We start from the raw sequence: 19,010 nt of genomic DNA on the forward strand, positions 1-19,010 counted from the left end.
TTCCTTCTTCCTTCACATTTTGCTTCTGTGACACTTTCACTCTCTGCACACAAGGTGAGGTCATGAGTTAGATCAGACAACCCACCACACAGCGTCCATTGTGCCCATCCCATTAGAGCTCCCACAGCCCAGTCCCAGACCTCCATGAAGCCCACTGAAGGGAGAAGTTACATCCATGTATATCCGCAAAGCCATGGTGATTTTCATACACGCACTCCTCTCACAGGGGAAGCACAGCTTGACATCCACTCTCTCTGCACGCACCGCTTGCATGCAAGGCAGCAAGCACAAAGATTGCACTTCAATCTTCTCCAGCTTTGCTGAAGTATAAGACACCCGCCTGGGAAAAATACTCAGCTTTTCCTTTAATGGCACTTCATTGTTGGTTCAATGTATTCTTCTTCAAACTCCCTCAGGCCGTTACTACCATTAGTAAAGGCTCAAAGCACTGGCCAGTTGATAACACAAGTTATGAACGTGCTGGTGAGTGCGGTTGGAACAGAGCAGCAGCGTTCTGCAGTGAGGCTGGAAGAGCCAAATGATGACATAGACCAGTGAGAACTTGTGGCCAAGATGTGCCCCCTCAACGGAACAGAAAGGCCTAGCGCATACAGTGCGATTCCCTGGGTGTTTTCCTTCTAAAATCCATCTTTTGCATTACATGAGCAAACTCCCACCCTCCCATCATCTGTTTACTTAAACTTTGGAATTCAAATTTGAGCTTAGAATGCTTACATTTCGCTACATCTCAAAATGCCACAGAGAACTGCTCTTTCCACAGTATCTCTGGATAAAATTTTATCATTGGATAAAATAAAAGAATTTGCAAGGCATTGCCATATTTTAAAACCCTTGCTGCTGAATGGGTTGTTTTAATCCCACTGGACAGACAAGGGTTTGCACTATGTAACAGCCAAATTGCTCTGTAAAAACATTGAGGACTAGGTATAAACTGACTTACCCCTAGGCTTTCCCATCCTTGGCACCAAAGGTATTACATGGAATTATCTCCTGAAGCTACCTCTGAAACTGCAGGGAACCTCTGGATGGAAAATAAAAATCAAGTTTCTTCCAGAAGAAAGCAGATTTTCACATTACTTTGAAAACTTTGGACATTGTTATTTCCACTGTGTAAAAGAAGCCATGGAATGAACTTCTAAGCCCTGCATTCTGTTTCTACAAAGCATTTGTTTTTCTTTAACGACCTTGGGCTACACAGATCCTTTTTCTCACTAGCAGTATTCTTTGAAGAATATTACACACAAATGCTCTAAAACAGAAAGGAACTATGAAAAATACCGATATTCTAATGCACAGGTATGTGTAGCTCTTCAGATAGGAATAAGATGGATTTGGCTCATGAACCTTACAATATTTTGACAATAACTCCTTTTTGGTTTCACCCTCCATGCACGAATTTCTTCTCAATCCTTCGGAAATCTGGAATTTGGTGTTTGCTTTCTCATGTGCACAGAGATGATATGTCAATGCCGGGAGATAGAGGACAGGGACTGTGTTCACATACCATGTCATTTAGCTGTACATCTTCTTGCCACAGGATGTCTGGGTGCTAAACGTTCCTAAACGCTGTTGACCTAGGCTCAAGGGGACACCAAGCACTTTCAGTTCCAAGGGAAAGAAGTCCACTGGTCATAAATAAATGCATAGAAACCCGACTGGCTCATTAAATATCTGAGATGCAAACAGCTGGGTAATGGGAGAGTACTTGCAAAGATATCATATATAGTTGTTCTGTCTTTATGCTCTTGCCCAGGCAATAGCTTTTGGATACTGGTGGAGAAAAGGTACTGGACTGGTTCAACTTTGACCTCTCGGGTCAAAGGCTACAGAAGAAAATACAGCAGGCTAAATGTTAAAACATATTAAGGTTTGGAATGTAGAGAGGAAAGATTTTGAAAGCTTTATTTGGGACCTCTCTTCAGGGTATGTTACAAATGAAAACTTTCAGCAACTCTCTTTGCTCTGGCTAACTGGGAGCACACGAGCCCGATCAGTTTGTGCTAACTAGATTCCTTGGGAACGGGGAAGGCAATTGTTTAAGTCCTGTCAAATGCATCATTCCCGGTGCTGTTACAAAACCAACCTATATTCAATTTAAAATGATTGCTAATAAGTATTAACTCCTCTACCAATTGTTCCGCTTCAATCATGTTTTCTCTTGCTGTCCTTCATCCAGATATTTTTAGCATTGTCTTTTTTTTTTAAGATGTGACTATATGTTCAGTTTGCTTCTTCTCTGTACATCCCTCCCAATTATCTCGGTGGGTATTTTTCTCTCAACCCCCTGAAGGGGTTTATTTCTGGTTTACTCTTCCCTGTTGGTTTCCATGTGGTTATGTGGGAGGCTGCACATTCTTTATCAAAGCAGAGAGCCATGATTAGTCCATTCAGAAAATGTAAATGCAGCCTTATATGTTATGTAGCCTTGCTAAAAAAAAAAAGAGAGACTGTAAGGAGCAATAAAAGCAATAATAGGACACAGCGCCAAGCCCTGCAGGTAGCCTCGATGATCACAGCTATGTCCACACTCCAAATTTCGAGTGGAGCTAAATACACTGAAGCCAGTGTATTTACTGCTGTCTGGGGGAAGGTAATCAGAGAGCAATCCAGTCCTGCTGAAGTAAGTGAAATCCACTGCAATTGCACAGCCTTAACATTCAGTTTGATTTGTATCTCCCTTTTTCTCTGTGTTCTATAATTCATCCCAAATTTCAGACTCTGTAGCCTCAGCTGTTTCTGTCAGAGATGTCCCAGGAGCTGAGAACACACTTATTAGTGGCTAAATTCATGTATTTGATTTTGCTCGCTGCTTCAGGTTGCCAATTGCTAATGCTGGGGATGGATCAGCAAAATCAACACTATTGAAAATGCACTGCGCAATTTGCAGCTTTATAGGAAAATGAACTCTTCACCAGCGCCTCAGGTTTTTGAATCATGCTCTCCTGAATGCTGCGGCTGAAACGCTAGAGCAGGAAAGTTAAATTTGTTATCAAATATATTACATCTTGCAAATTACTTGTCTAAGCTCAATCCCTGCCCCAAACACGGCTTAGGTATCTCAGGCAATTTGGAGGTTTAGCACATTAAGATTCTGTCCGGAACAGCTGCTCTTTGGCCTCTACTTACCACTGTATTTCAAGCTTTTACATATTTACCTGACAGTCCAGATAAATACAATTACCTACAGGATCGCTGGAGTCTGAAGTCACATTCCTGCCCTTTTTATCTGTTTTTTTTTCTGCTGACCACTCCAGGCAAGAACACTTCTGAATTACAGCCTTACCCCCGTGCTTGGGATCCTAGCGCTCTCGTCTGTCAGAGGACAGGGTGCATCCAGCCAGCCTGCTTTCCTCTAGACATTCACACACGGATTTAGGAGTCAAATTTTAGTCACTCATGCTTGAAAAGCTACAATTATAAAGATCTTTCTAATTGAAAAAGAATTAGAAATAGAAACACCGCAGCACCACCCCCCCATACGTATGATTAAACAGCAAGAACCGCCCTGGGCCCAGTACGTGAATAATTTATCATCCCCACGAGGTTACAGATGCTTTAAAAATGTGTTTGTGATTGTACAGGAATCCTCTGGCTGACCATGACTGAGGGAACAGGCCAGGCATGTGCAAGCTCCTTATTTGCAATTTCTTAATCGCAAACTGGCAGCAATCATAGAATGATAGAACGGTTTAGGTTGGAAGGGACCTCAAAGCCCATCCAATCTCCTCCCACTGGATCAGGGGCTCCGAGCCCCATCCAACCTGGCCTGGAACCCCTCCAGGGATGGGGCAGCCACAGCTTCTCTGGGCAACCTGGGCCAGGGCCTCCCCAGCCTCAGAGGAAACAATTTCTTTCTAATATCTTATCTAAATAATTAAAGGGTTTTAGTTATGCTTCTAACGAGGGAATTGAAAAGTCAATATCAGAATCCCCAAGTTAATAAAGGTTCCTAAATGTCCTTATTACGGTGTGTTTTCATTTGTAGACCATGCGTCTCAAGCTCGTTGTGATCCATGACTGGTCACTCCAGACCTCCGCTACTATAAGAGGAGGTTATTAAAGCATTACAGTTATTTCTATTATTTTACAGCTGCACACAAAGCTGACAGTGAGCCTTTAGGTTTTTCCTCTCTGGAAAACTAGATGAAAAGAGCAATCTTCTCCTCAGATCCCACAAATAGTTATAAAGTAGGCTTTCATATTTTCAGGGATAGCACTGAGGCAACTGCTAGAGATAACGCTGGCAAGCGGAAGGGATCCCTGGGCGTGGATCTATTTCCAGACTGAAAACCAAGACTGAGAGTGAATATCAGCACGTTTGGGCACATGCAGTTTTCAGCCACATCACTGGCTGTTAGCGTGGTGATAGCTCCAAGTGTCTGAAGAAGCTGAGCCTAGAATATCTATTTATAACTACAGGGTTTCCTTCCGCTCTCTTAATGAGCGCTGCACACTGGAGTCCTGCCTATAGATATTTCTGAGCACGATCATACCAGAACAGGCTTGTGCATTTAAATTGCAAGGCAGGCGTGCTCTCAGGGACTCCCCTGGGAGATGGGCCCATCTCTCAGAGACCCAAAAGTGAGTGTTGAACTAGCAGCACATTGCTCACTGCCTTAAATAACATCACATCAGCTTTACACTACTGCGTATTGCTCAGTATTGCCCGTTTCAGTCAGATAAAGTCTTTGCTGTCCAGCTCCCTTGTGTTCTAAGAGAGTTTGTGGCATTGGGTAGCATATTTATATTCAAAACAATCAGAGGAATCAATGAGTACTTTGCAGGATAAGGGAACACACTGAGAATTACAATGACTGCATCATCGTGAGAGCTCAGTTGGCACAGATGTCTTTTGAGCAAGATCTGAGGAAACTGGGGAAAATTTATTATCCTTGTAGCAAAAAAAAGGTGTGCATATAGAGTAAATCTGATAAGAAGAATCAGCACTCTCAAAACATCATATTCTGATACTCCTGATCCTAACATTGCTTCTGGAGAGCTGTAAAGACTAGGACTGGCTGAAGACTTCATTGCCAAAACCATTGCCATTGGAAGCTGAACCGAATCAGCATTTTGCAGAAAGAAACTGCTTTTCTCACAAGTTTTCTTTCTTACCCCCTCCCCAGTTCAAACTCAATGATTTCTTTGCTAACACACCGTGTTTGGCTGCATGAATCCTGGGTTCAGAGCTTCTGATAGAGGTTAAAGTTCCTAGAAGAGAGAACACTGCGGCCACCGGCATTTTACCATTCCCTTGTTCTACACCACCAGTAAAGTCCAAATATTCTTTCTGGAGTACCAGCACCAGCATGTGTTTTGAAAGGGGTTTGGCCAATAAAGGGGAAATCCACGCCATAACGATACGCAATTATTGGTTGTGTAGAAGGATGGTTGTCTACATACGATGCCTGTTTCTTTACAGTTTCCTTTGTCCTCCTTTCCAAGTGTCATTTTTATTTATCTGTAGATATATTTTCTCACCGTGAAGAAAGCATCAATTAGGAAATTACAACAGTAAGAAAAGGAGAAAAAAGGATAGTAGCAAAGTCAATGTCCTTTGGGTCTACATTTTGCACTTCACTTTGCTGTTGAGTCTTCTTTTAGAAGACAAAGGCCAGTGCCTGCTGGTTGCTTTTCTTGGACCTCTGTGCTTTTTCACCTTCAACAAGTAGGACACTCATGTTCAGATCATGCACATTGTGCTTTTAGTCTTCTGCTGCCCCTTATTTGTATTGCTGATGAATTAAACAGCTGCTGCAGATAGCACTGGATTTAGTCCTGCCTTAACTTTCACAATCTCTCGTACCTACTGCTCCATAATCAAAAATATTAGTGGTCCTTGCAACGTTTCATCTGAAAGAGTAGCTGCTCCTCACCAAATAGGGTGGAAATATTCACGACTTTTTGGAGCTCTGTTAATGGCCTTGTGGGTTAAAGGAATATGGAAATAACACAGAATTCATAACTAAAGCAGGTCCAGGTTACCAGATTTATGAACTGGATTCATTATGGACAGTGTACGCAACAGCTGCGCTTAGAAGCCTCGGATAAAGCATTCATTGTGCACTGGATGTGCCCACTGCAGGAACATATTCACAGATACTCTGTTCACCACTTCCACTTGCATGTTCTGCCCGTAAACCTGGAGGGGCTGGGGCCAAGGGTGCTGGGGCTGGATGCTGGGCTGATGGACCCTGCAAGCGAGCCGAGCTGCAGCTATGCCGTTAGCGCTCAGTGCTGCACAGAGGGGAGCTGGAGCCTTCCCCAGGGGCTTGGGTATTGCTGCTATATAACCAGCAATGCTGAGGTTGTTTCCTTTCTCATCCCCTCCTGTTGCTCATTTTATGGAGTTAGCGTATCAGCTTTTCAAGGCGAGATGGCTGTGTTTTGTATACAAAGCCTGATGCTTCACAGCAGGCAGGGAGCTTGGCTGACAGCGTAAAATCAACAGGTGAAAGGTAGGGGAGCAGCTGCTGAGAAACGCCAGGGCGAGGACAGAGCGAGAGGAACACAGGCAAAAGCCTCGGCTCTCCGCTCGCCTCTCCATCCACAGTGGCCCCATTTCACTGAAAACCACAAACCACCAGCGGTGCGTCACTCATTCCTTGCCTTGAGAGTTGCAGCATCCTACTCAGGGTTTAAAACTCAATGTAGTGTTCTTGCAGCAAAGGCCATGGCAGAATTTACACAGGCTACTACTAGTCCAAACACAACCAGCTAGTTAGCGTGTGCTGGCTTCTTGTAAGAGGTAACCAGTGTAGTAAAAGGTCCTGTAACCTGCTCCCACTTGTAGCAGCTCTCTCCTATGACCAAACAGACCTTCCTGCTGTTTTGAAACTGAAATGACTCAAATAACTGAAAAAAAATGAACATTTCCTGAGCGCTGAAGCTTTGAGTAACCTTCCCTCCCAGCTAGGGATGTCTCAGAGATGTGAGCAACAAATCACGTGGAGCACAGGGGGAAAATACAGGTCTTTTCAAGGTTCCTACCAGCTGTCTCCCCCATGGAAGAATCATCCCAAAGCCACTGGCTGAGCAAGGGATGCTCTAGCAACAGGCTAGAGACCTGCGAGACCGATCTCTTCTCAGGCTGTGATCCACACATCTGCTGTAGTTAGACTTCAGAATGCTAATGAGCTGGCCTGAATTTTAATGCAGGCCTAGGGGAGAAGTTCAGTTTAGTGCCTACTAAAAACAGACAGGACAGGGAAAATCGTAACCCACTTTTCTAAACAGGAAAAGGACAAAGCAAAATAGCCACGCATTCACCTGGCAAATAAGTTGTACCACATTCGATGGAAGAAAAACATCTGCTTTTTTGTGGGTTGACTCACCCAGAGAGATTCTCTGAAGCCTTTGAAGAGACACAAGACTGCTGGCTTCTTCCACTGCCAAGTTTCACAAAACACGGGAGAACTTGATGTGTAGTCTAAGACCCCTCTGCTCCTAGGAAGCCAGTTTGCCACCAGCCAAACTGTTCCAAAGGCCAGGCAGAGAAAAATATACCCCCAAATGCATAGACAACAACGTTCCCCTGCTCCCCACCCAGCAGTGCAACCAGATGAGCAGCTCTCTTTGGGGAATCAGGATAAAACTATTGAAACCACTTCACCGGCAAAGGGTTCAAACAGCAGCAACCAGAACCAGGCGGCCTATCTAGAACGTTGAGGAGCTTCAACAAGCAAGAATGAACACACAATTTCATTAGATACATTTGAAAATCCTGCCCTCAAACACCATCAGGATGAGAGCCGGTTTCTCCTCTGCGAAGGGCACATCGGGGCACAGCTATGGAGTGAGTTGGGCATGGGATGGTAAGAGCCCAGATGCTGGATTGCTACAGCAGGAGGACATGGGAGCGCTTGACTTGCACGATCCCAGCGAGGGGCTGGACGGTGAGTCAGGCGGGGGCAACACTGCCATCGTGTAGGGTCATCTGATCACATCTGACACTTCTTGTCACATCACATCTTTCATTAGCTCAGCCAAAAGGCTGGGGGGGAAAGATGCTTGGCTCCGGTTTAATCTGCTTCCTTGCTGGATGTTCAAAGAGGAGGGGCTGTCCTCAAGGACTCTGGGGAAAAGAGAAGTGGGAGTGAGGAGTCACGGCACCAGCAGCACAGGAGGTCATGCCTGAGAATTCCCCCAGCCTCTGGAATGGTATTGACACCAAGAAATGGGTTCTGTCGGGGTTCCAATGGCAAGCTGATAACTCTCTGCAAGCTTGTTCTCTGCAAAACCTACACACTGCTTTTATTTTGTATTTTAAATGTTTCCCTGGCGTTCTCAGGCGAGTTTTATCTGAAATATTGCATGTGGCTCTTTTTCACATGCAGCTTGAGATCCAAAATACATATTCTACCTTTACTACACAGAGGGCCAAATCCATTTCAAACCATGACAAAACTCCCATTCGGAAGAAAATTATGCCTAGGAGCAATAATTCTTCCAAGAGCGTGAGCGTCTGTATCGCAGCAGGTAGCAGTAGAAAAGATTTGCTGCAGAGTGAATTTCTGCTTCTCTAAGTAGTTTAAATTGAAGAAAGAGGGCACACAACGAACCAACAGCATTAGAACGGAAAGACAAACTGGAAAGGAAATATGTAGAACCCTAGAATCATTAAGGTTGGAAAAGACCTCCAAGATCATTTGGTTCAACCATCAGCCTGACCCCACCGTGCCTGCTACACCACGTCCCAAAATGCCACGTCTACACCATTTTTTAACATATCCAGGGAAGGCGAATCCACCACTTCCCCCGCCTGTATCTGGATGATATTCAAGAAGGTTAGATAAAGAAGTTCAGACAAACGCTTGCCATGAAATGACCATGGCACAGAGCAGGAACCACAGGATTCTCCAAGTCCTTTCCAGCTCTACAGCCACAGTAACAGAAGCTGATGATCCAGCACAATTCCTCTGCAGCTGAAAGCCTGTCTGGGGGAGGAGATGTAAAAGGATATGTCCAGACCTAGAGACACGTCCTTCTTCTCACATTCTGCTTGCAAAGATGACAGAGGTGGGATTTAAACCGAGCAGTGGAGCTGATTTGGGTCAGGGATTAAATGATTAAAGATCATTAGGATTTGAAATTTGAGGAGCACTGGCTGATCTGTACGGGAGGATCACAGAGCCTCCTCGCTCATTGTAGCCCAGATTTGTACCCCTTTGCCATGAGGGACAGGACAGGAATTCATCTAAAGTTTGCTGGAAGTTTCAAACACAGAGAAAGAGGCACTTAAAGCAAAGAGGAGTGATGTGGATGTGCTGTCGATTTGACGAGGATGTGTCAACCTGCTACAAAGGATCTATTAAAAGGGACTCAGGGCAAATACTTCTCATGTATGGTGTGGGGCAACCACCCACAACGGGGGAGAAAAGGGGGGAGAAAAGGGGGGAGAAAAGGGGGGAGAAAAGGGGGGAGAAAAGGGGGGAGAAAAGGGGGGAGAAAAGGGGGGAGAAAAGGGGGGAGAAAAGGGGGGAGAAAAGGGGGGAGAAAAGGGGGGAGAAAAGGGGGGAGAAAAGGGGGGAGAAAAGGGGGGAGAAAAGGGGGGAGAAAAGGGGGGAGAAAAGGGGGGAGAAAAGGGGGGAGAAAAGGGGGGAGAAAGCTCTTTCTCTGGAATTCATGTCTCTTGGCAAACATTTTTGCAAACAGGCTTAGTGATAGGAGTGGCAATGAAAAGAGCAGACGGTAAATGAATGTTCAAAGACATAAGTGGAAGGCAAATATTTGATCTCCTCAATCTGAATTATTATTATTTACTTTTAATAAAATATGGCTGAAGGACTCTGAGCCAGAATATCCCTGTGCCAGGTGCTGCACAAACACTGGAAGCCTGAGTGGAGAGAGAGAGGAAAAGATTTATCCAACTAAGGGATTAACACTATCTACTTCTGCAATCAAATTGAGTTATTCATTCCAAACGCCAAGCTCCAAAACGTACAGTGAACACTGAACAGATAAAACCAGATAATTTAAAGAAATCCTTAAACCATTGCCACATTTTAGCCACTGCTTAGAAGTAAATATTTCTTTCAGATTCCAACCGCCTCTATACATCATTGCTGGGGATGGGGAGTGAAGAGAGATCCAACCTTTTCAATCCCTCAAAAATAACGCAATTAGCTCTACGCTGATTATGGGTGATTTGCAGACATTGGTGGGTGATCTCAAACACACAGCAAATACTAAAAGAAGACAAACCACCAGTATCATAAGGCTGGGAGTTTATTAGATTAGTCAGAGGCTTGGAACTATTAACAGAGATTCAGCATTAGGATACAAATAAAGGAATTAAGAGAAGAATGGGATTTTGTACAGCAGAGGACGTTAGGTCCGTAGCAATGAAATACTTTATAAGAACTAATGCCTTCCCAGCTGGAATCGTGGTGGCTGACAGCGGCTATCTCCATGTGAGAACGCAGGAGCGAGGCGATACGCAGCACCTACGCTCTCAATTCACAACCTTATCTGCAGCTGTCACAGATTTCATTAGATCCTGCAGCGCGAGCTCTGATAGTTTCCACAATTCGCTTTCAAACGAGCCCAACACAAGACTTTGCGATGGGTCGTTGTTTATAAGAAATGAATTCTTCACCTTTAGATGCTGAAAAATCCAGCTCGGTGTAATATTTCAGGTGGGGTGTTCAGAACAAAAAGCACGTACAGTCAGAAGTGTCTTTTTAAAGAAGCCTCATCTGCCCATCCTTTCCACCACACCAAGAACTGTTCAAGTGGGCTGCGCTTGGAGTGGCTCCAGCTTGCAAAAATCTTTAATCTGCTAACTGCTCAAATAGATTAAAGCTTGCCCTGTACCCACATACTCTGCCTGTTGGAACGGGTCCCGAGGAGGCTACAAAGATGATCCGAGGGCTGCAGCACCTCCTGTATGAGGACGGGCTGAGAGTTGGGCTTCAGCCTGGAGAAGAGACGCCTGCAGGGACAACTTATAGGGACCTTCCAGTACCTGAAGGGGCTACAGGAAAGCTGGAGAGGGGCTGTTCATAAAGATTTGTGGTGATAGGATGAGGGGCAATGGGTATAAACCGGAGAGGGGCAGATTTAGACTGGACATAAGGGGGAATTTCTTCACTGTGAGGAGGCCCTGGCCCAGGTTGCCCAGAGCAGTGGTGGCTGCCCCATCCCTGGAGGGGTTCCAGGCCAGGTTGGATGGAGCTCGGAGCCCCTGATCCATTAGGAGGTGTCCCTGCCCATGGCAGGGGGTGGGAATTAGAGCATCTTTAAGGTCCCTTCCAGCCCAATCTATTCTCAAAGACTAATAGGAATCGTTGGCTCGCAGGCTGCCAGGCAGGAGCCAAACCTTTCCTCTGGTGGGGAGAGGGAGAAATGAGGTTATTTGGAAGGAGATTGCCGCTGGAGAAAACTATTTATACCTGCTTCCATTCTGGAAGGAAAGCTAGTGATCTGTGAGGTAAACTGCCCTCCACTGTGGTGGAGACAACCGTCTGTGAGCTCAGCGAGTCTCCGTCGGGGCGGGCTGGCAGCGTGGCCACGCGCTAGCGGCTGCGGTTTCAGAGCCCACGCTGGAAGTCTTGGAAACCTGATCTGAGGGGGAAATGGTTTGGAATTTTCTAAACTTGTTTGCGAAATATATTCTGAACTTGCGTAAGGGAAACGTTTTCAGTTGAATCTTTGCAAAGAAAAGAGCCCAATTTAATTAAATTTTCAGAGTAGACAGTTATTTGATATTTTCTTCACATTTTGATGCGAGATGTTTTAACAGGTTTGAAATCCTGACAGATCCTAAAAAACTCATTTATGACACACACACCCACACCCCCCACTACAATTTTTCCTTCCAAAAGTTATTAGTTCTGACTGTTTAACATACTGGAATGAGAAAGTGTTAAAAATCGAACAATTCCAAGTGATTTCTGATAAAACTCGATGACAAGCTGCAGGTCTTGAATAAAGAGCAGGCCTTTCAAAAGATGGAATCTGCTTTTTATTAGCAGCAAAGCGTGCTAAAGTAAGCAAAATATGCACTTCTCCACCTGTAGGGAAAAGATCGCTCAATTCTTCCCTTCCACTAAGACTTGTAAAGAAATTTGGCAGACCCCTAATTAAGAGCAAGAAATGCAGAGGATGTAAAAGAAAGAAGCAGTAAATTCCCAGTGAAATTCAGCCTCAGAACATCCTTCTCCAAATGGTCCAGACTCACGTATGCGCTAGTTTTCAACGGGAGGGCAGTAACACACTCTGTTCCCCTTGTGCCACTTCTGCCCATCCCGTAGCAACGCTGGGAAATGCTCTGCTCCATCAGCACTGGATCCCGGGATAACAGACAAGAGCTCTTGAGAGGCAAGAGCTCAAGAAAATCTTCTTCCCAGAACTTCAAACTCAGGTGAAAATTCATGGGAAAGGGGGTGACTGATGCACTAACACCACAGCTCTGTTAGCGCGAGGCCACAGAAGGCCACAGAGATGATCCGAGGGTTGGAGCACCTCCCATCCAAGGACAATTTGGGGGAGTTGGCGTTGTCCTCCCCACCCGACACAGGAGCCACCACCAGAAGCTCAGCCTGGAGAAGAGAAGGCTCCCGAAAGACCTTAGAGCAGCTTCCAGTGCTGAAAGGGGCACCTTTGAGGACCTTTACATATCAAACCATTCCATGATTCTGTGTTTAAATGGAGAACTGAGAAATCAAATGAGTTCCTGAAGTCAAAAGCATCCGAGCATCTGCATTAAAACCAGGAATCAGCCTCACAGTTGCTGAGTTACAAGGCCATAGCAAGAAGATCCCCACTCCTGCGGGAAGGAAGCGGTCTGTGTTTCAGAGAAAGGCTTCTGTGGTTCTCTTCACCCTCTGTCCCCGCGCTGCCGTTAGGGAGGTGGTGATTCGCATTACAGAATTAGCACAGAGCGCTCTGAACAGTGCAATTACTGAGAAGCGAAGCGCTGCGAACAGAAAATATTGTGGCATCAGCAAGAAGAACGGTTAAAGTCGGTGACTCAAAGGCCTACGTGGCAGGAGTTTATTACATACCAACGCCGCACTAATGGCACTGCTGAGCACCAACAGGAGGAAACGCTACGATTAGGTGCTTTACAGCACGCTTCGGGGGCAACGCTTTCTGGTTCTGGCTTCTTTTTGTCTATTAGGTATTCCACAAGACCACAATGCAGCAGTGTTTCTGATCCAGAAGTGAGCAACAACTGCAGTTAAAATGCCTCACGATTGAATTTTGAATAACAGAAGATCTGAGGAGCTCGGAGCCATATAGAATTCTGCACAGGAGAGGAGGAAGGTCCTCAAGAGGCTTTTTCAAGGAGCTGGTGGGAAGGACTGTTGTATTGGGTAGATAAGAAGGTTGCATGGTGCTGAGGTTGGAATTAACCCCCCAAATCCCCAGCCTTGTGAGGAGCTTTGTCTCCAGTTTCTGTATCCTTAGGTGCTAAGTACTGCCTCCTGAAGAGACGCAGTCAGTGCCTAAAAGTGCCTCAAATGTAATATCTGCCAGGACCTCATCAGTATCGGCTGTCAAATCCCTGCTGGATTTGTGTATCCTACTCAGTGCCTGGGGTTTCTCAAAGCCACTCGGACTTTGCTCATGGCATTCAGGTTGTTGGCTGATGCTGGAGTGTCACACGCCAAGGCAGGTAGCTGCAATGTTTCATCAGCATCAGTGCTACGGTTCTCAAGCCAAGTCAGAACTTACAGTATTTCCCTAATTCCCGAGTTGTTCCTCTCCTTTTAAGTCTGCAGACACTGGCTTTGAGTAGAGGGAACAGGGGATAGGAAGAGGTTCTTACTCACTGCCAGCTGTTACCACCCTCCTTGCTCTCCTGTGAACAATGACCAAGAATTCACAGCACGGATTATCAATTCTGAGCGTACATGTGAGAAACAGAAGCTGCTTTCCTTTACGCAGTGCTCCCAAAGAGACAAACCCCCCAGCTCTCAAACACGTTTTCTGCTTCTCTTTCTATCCCACCACCTCCCTCCTCCAAACCAACACATTATTCCCCTTGACTGGGATGCCTCAGTCACATCCTCAGCAGAGCCCAGTAAACAGCATCAAGCAGCAGCATCTCCAGGACAGAAAGGCTGTCAGTTTGACAGCTTTCCTGTGCCCCATTGATTCCAAAATATCAGAGGAAAATGACAATGCTCAGAGACGCACTGTACTGTGCGAATTCCACTTAGACATTGATTTCTGTGAAACAGAAATGCCTTTGGAGGAAATGTGTCTCTAACCACCTTTCTCACATATTCTCAAGCCAGACGTTCAGTAACCTGATGGGTACATCTGGGTAGCATCAATCAGAGGGACATAAACAATCTGATAGGAGCTCTGTGCAAGAAATACCTTGGGAAAGGGAGGGAGAAACTCTTCTGAGGCTGCTGTGGAAACATCTGCCACCAGGATGTTGTTCTGGTGGCTTTTGTGGTTGTTTTCCTGTTAGGTCTGGCTAGAGTTCAGGGAGGTGCGATTCAGGCGTTGCTCGGGCATCACAGCAGGGAGCAGCCACATCCCTCAGCTCCTGCTCCAGGCTGAGCTCTAAACCTCATCTTGAACGCATTACATCTGGGGCAAAACCTTAGGGAATTTCATACCGTTTTAGGAGGAAGCACATCCTGACTGCGTGCCCAGATAAGCCCTCACGGCCACCAATCTTCTCCAAACAGAAACCAGGTGCTGCAGGCATCTGCCAGGCTCTGATGCCAGCTCAGGATCAGGCCTGGAATATTTTATGCCTGAGGGTGTTTGCAAGCAGAGTAAAGACCAAAAAGAGCGTTACACCTTTGCTGTTTCTAAGAGGAAAAAAAAAGATGCTTGTGGTTCACCAGGGCATCTCTGAGCTCACGCAGAAGGGGAGACCCAGGAGCTGTAGGTATGAGCTTTGTTGGAGCCTCTCCCAGTCAGCTCTCTGATGCAGCTACCTCTGTATGATAAACACTGCCGCTCTGCTCAACACACATTTCATGTTTCAGATCTCACCAGAAAGGCAAACTGTTTCGTTGCTGCCAGTTGCGAACATCACACGTTTGCCGGGGAGATGTCGTGCTTGTTTGCCACAAGCGTAATTAGATGATCAATCATGAGGAGCCAAGGAGAAATACCAGCACCGCAAACAAACATATTTTTCAGTTTTCTCTCTGAAAAGAATGGGGAATTAACTACAACACAGGGGGAAAAAAATAATGTAGATCTGTATTCACAGCCTCTATCCTGGCTCCCTTTTCCTTGTCTTTTCCAGCAGGGAGTAGCAGCCAGGCATCTGCTGAAAGACATTGGGAAAGCATGGGAACTAGGTGAGAGACGCTGTTTTCCTCTGAGTAGCAAAGTGCTTCCCAGTTAGGGAATAAAGGGCAGTCAAGGAAAGGGGATTAGCGTGGATGCAGCACACACCCGCTCGCAGGGAAGGGAAAGCAGCAGAGATGCTGTGTGCGATGCAGGCGCACTGCTGGCATCAAACACAATGCTGTAACCTTGCTGCTCTGCCCTGCCCTTGACCTCTCGGTAAATCCATATCTGGATTAGCTCAGCCATACTAAAAATCTGTGTGGACTCTGTATGGGAATTAAAGTGGCTTTACTGCAGTTAATTCACAAAGGAATTTGTTCCATTTCGGGACTCTACTCACATCTGCTTCCAAAGTCTCACAGCTGGAACGGAGCCCCTGGCTGCAGCACGCTCGGCCGGGGGAACCCAGCAGGGTCCCACGAGGACACTGCACAGCGAGGTGCCGGTTGTACCACCTTTTCTCCGCATTTATGATCCCTTCTCTAAGCCTTCATACGAAAATACAGATGCGCGGACAAACAGAATAAAAAGCACTCTCTTTTCTAGCCAACTTTTTTACGTGCTGCTTTCTTCTCTGCAGAGAAACTATCAGCAGTAAAACAGCAAGTGATCCTTAGAGCAGTACTGAAAGACTCAAAACACTCCAGTGGCCACCACAGTGCTGCTGAATGATGTAGTTAGGATTACTTTTAGGACTGGAAACTCTCAACAGTTAGAATTTAACAGAGTTATCCATGGAATTGTAGTTTAACACCATACGGACAGGCATCAAAACCTAAATTACAACGTGTCATTGTAATTACAATCCCTGTCTCATGCAGAACCACAGAATCATGGAATGGTTTGGGTCAGAAGGGATCTCAAAGCCCATCCAGTCCCACCCCCTGCCATGGGCAGGGACACCTCCCACTGGATCAGGGGCTCCGAGCCCCATCCAACCTGGCCTGGAACCCCTCCAGGGATGGGGCAGCCACCACTGCTCTGGGCAACCTGGGCCAGGGCCTCCCCACCTGAACAGCAAAACATTTCTCCCTAAGATCTCATCTCAATCTCCCCTCTTTCAGCTTAAATAATCAGAACTTTGTTTGTGTTTCATTTTTCCTAAATGAAAACTCTCTTTTCTTAGAACAGAAACACCAAACCTTCGCGTTTGCACAATGTTCAGACATAATCTTCCAACGTTCCGTGTGATGACTGGCTGCGTGAAAAGACAAAAATTATGGCTGCAAAAAACAGTCCTACCGAAAGAAATAGAAAATAAATCTTGTAGAAGCTGTAGAAGGAAACAAAGAGAATTTTTGATCACCTTATCAGGACCTCCTCTATCCTTCCTTGTGCCCATCTAATGCCAATAGATGGACCCAAGAGATGAGCTGTATGTGGTTCCTCCAACTGCCAGAACAGGACCGAGGGGCTGATCCTGCACACATCAAATCATCCCACTCCTTTCATACTTTTAAGATATTTTTCCACGTTCCTGCTTTTTTTTTATCATCCTGCATTTTATGCATGTTTCTGCCTTCGCGAGGTAGTTTTGCATTATCAAAGGGCAATGGGAGAAAAGGAAAAAAAAAAACGTTGCTGCACTTAGCATTGATTTTCCCCCTTCACTCTGAGTCACAGAAGCTAACATTTAATTAATTTCTGACACTTTGACAGTTTCTGAGAAGACATTTGTAGAGCTATCAAGTGCCGCTGATAGCACTGTCAGACAGACACTTTTTGAATTATCAGCTATTAAGGACCCATATGCAACGAATTTCCAAGGATTATTATCCAAATTGTTCTTTGAATGAGAAAAGCACACAAAAGCTCAGTGAAACATAAAGAAACCATTGTTCCCAGGTGAATTTGATATTTGCAAATGTTTTCCTATTTTGATCACTTAAATGGTTTAAGAAATCAAATTCACTTTGTCTTTTAGTAAGAATATAAAATGGCCTCGTTGCGATGGCGGAGAAGACGGCCAGGTTTTCAGATCACGGTGGTCTTTACGGAGATACAGCTTGAGATGCAGGGAATGCTTGATTTTAGGAAACGCTGAGTAACGCATGAGGTCGCTTGAAGATCTCTCAAACCAGAAACCCCCAAAGCAAAGCAGTGAAAATCTCCCAGGGTGGGCAGGGGGGTGGCATCCCGCTGTGCCCCCACCCGGCAGCCTCACTGGGGTGATGGCAGAGGGGAGGCACAGCCCAGCCCTGACTGCAAAACTGCTACTGTCAAGTTTCGTTAGCATCACAGTTCAGTTCATAGTTTTAGTTATTTATTTAAATCCCTGCTGGAGGAAAAAAAAAATGGGAAAGCAAAGGGGAGGGGAAATAAACCAAACAAAACAAACCACCAACACAGCCTAAAGCCCCACGAAGCATATGAAAAATAAACAAAGTGGGTCATGGCACATCTGCCCTAACTGCGCACACCTAACACGGAGCAGTTAGTGCTCAGGGAACGTCAGGGGAGCCGACACAAAAATCCCAGGCACAGTGCCTGAATCAGCTGCAACACAGAGTAACCGATATTCCCAGCCACAGGGTGCTGGGGTTGAAGTGGAAATAAAAATTAACCTCGTGAATCCCTGCCTGGATATGTGGCCATTAGCTCAGCCTCTCCTCTGGGTCTGCATCCCATCACCAGTCACTCAGCCCTTTGCACACAGGAATTTGCAGGGTTGAGGGAACAGGTTCCAGAGAATCAGAGACTCGTAGAATAGTTTGGGTTGGAAGAGACCTTAAAGGTCACCTAATTCCAACAACACTGCCACGGGCAGGAACACCTCCCACTGGATCAGGGGCTCCAAGCCCCATCCAACCTGGCCTGGAACCCCTCCAGGGATGGGGCAGCCACCACTGCTCTGGGCACCCTGGGCCAGTGTCTCACCACTCTCATACTGAAGAAATTCCTCCTTATGTCTGTTCTAAATCTGCCCTTCTCCAGTTTATAGCCCTTATCCCCAGAACCCCCAAAGTAGCACATGTGGAATTCTTTTATTTGTATTTTATATGTTGGCCTTTGACTGTCTCTTCAACATCTTTGTGTTAGGGTGGAGCAGGAACCTGGCACTTCGACCTCCATGGATCCTCTAAACCTCTCTTGGTACAGCGGTGACATCGGCGACAGGAACTGGAGCAAGCCACTCAACGAGTCCGATGCCGAGCAGAAGGCTCAGTACAACTACTATGCCATGCTGCTCACCCTCCTTATCTTTGTCATTGTTTTCGGCAACGTGCTGGTGTGCATGGCTGTGTCCAGGGAGAAAGCCCTTCAGACCACCACTAATTACCTGATTGTGAGTTTGGCGGTGGCGGATCTCTTGGTAGCAACTCTGGTCATGCCTTGGGTGGTCTACCTGGAGGTAGGTGACCCAGCTTTCCTTTGCAGCACTAAAAGTTAAATCGGGGGGGTAGGAGTCTGGATATCAGCTATTTCAACACCTCCTGAATTCCTCCCCAAAAATGTGGGTTTAATTTCCTATCAGTTGGTCATCCAGGAGACGGACATGGCAGCAGACGACAGGCTGACTGGGAAACACACTGTTGTTCAGAAAGCTAAACTACAATCCAATTGCATTGAAAACTTGGCCTTTAAATGGAGCGGCCAAGAGGGAGAGGACCTCAATTTTCATTTCAAAACTAGACAGATGAACTGCTTGCTCCCTCGTATAAGATTGAGTCTGCAACAGCATCATGGGTTTAACACTGATCAACTGCATCAAATAGTAA

At 45.9% G+C, this 19,010-nt stretch overlaps 1 protein-coding gene across 3 annotated transcripts in view; it reads left to right on the forward strand.

Moving 5' to 3' along the window:
* DRD2 (dopamine receptor D2) overlaps window positions 1–19,010 on the forward strand; it is a 32,184-nt gene that overhangs the window by 2,078 nt on the left and 11,096 nt on the right. For 2 of the 3 annotated variants that reach the window (XM_054086921.1, XM_009571813.2), the window contains exons 1-2: window positions 1,218–1,317; window positions 18,331–18,643. In XM_054086921.1, the coding sequence (XP_053942896.1) occupies window positions 1,289–1,317; window positions 18,331–18,643 (342 nt within the window). In that variant the 5' untranslated portion in view covers window positions 1,218–1,288. Of the gene's footprint in view, window positions 1–1,217; window positions 1,318–18,330; window positions 18,644–19,010 lie in introns of those variants that run through there. The other variant, XM_009571804.2, reaches the window with a different exon arrangement.

Source organism: Cuculus canorus, chromosome 23, assembly GCF_017976375.1.
Source record: "Cuculus canorus isolate bCucCan1 chromosome 23, bCucCan1.pri, whole genome shotgun sequence".
In the NCBI taxonomy this organism is placed as follows: Eukaryota; Metazoa; Chordata; class Aves; order Cuculiformes; family Cuculidae; genus Cuculus; species Cuculus canorus.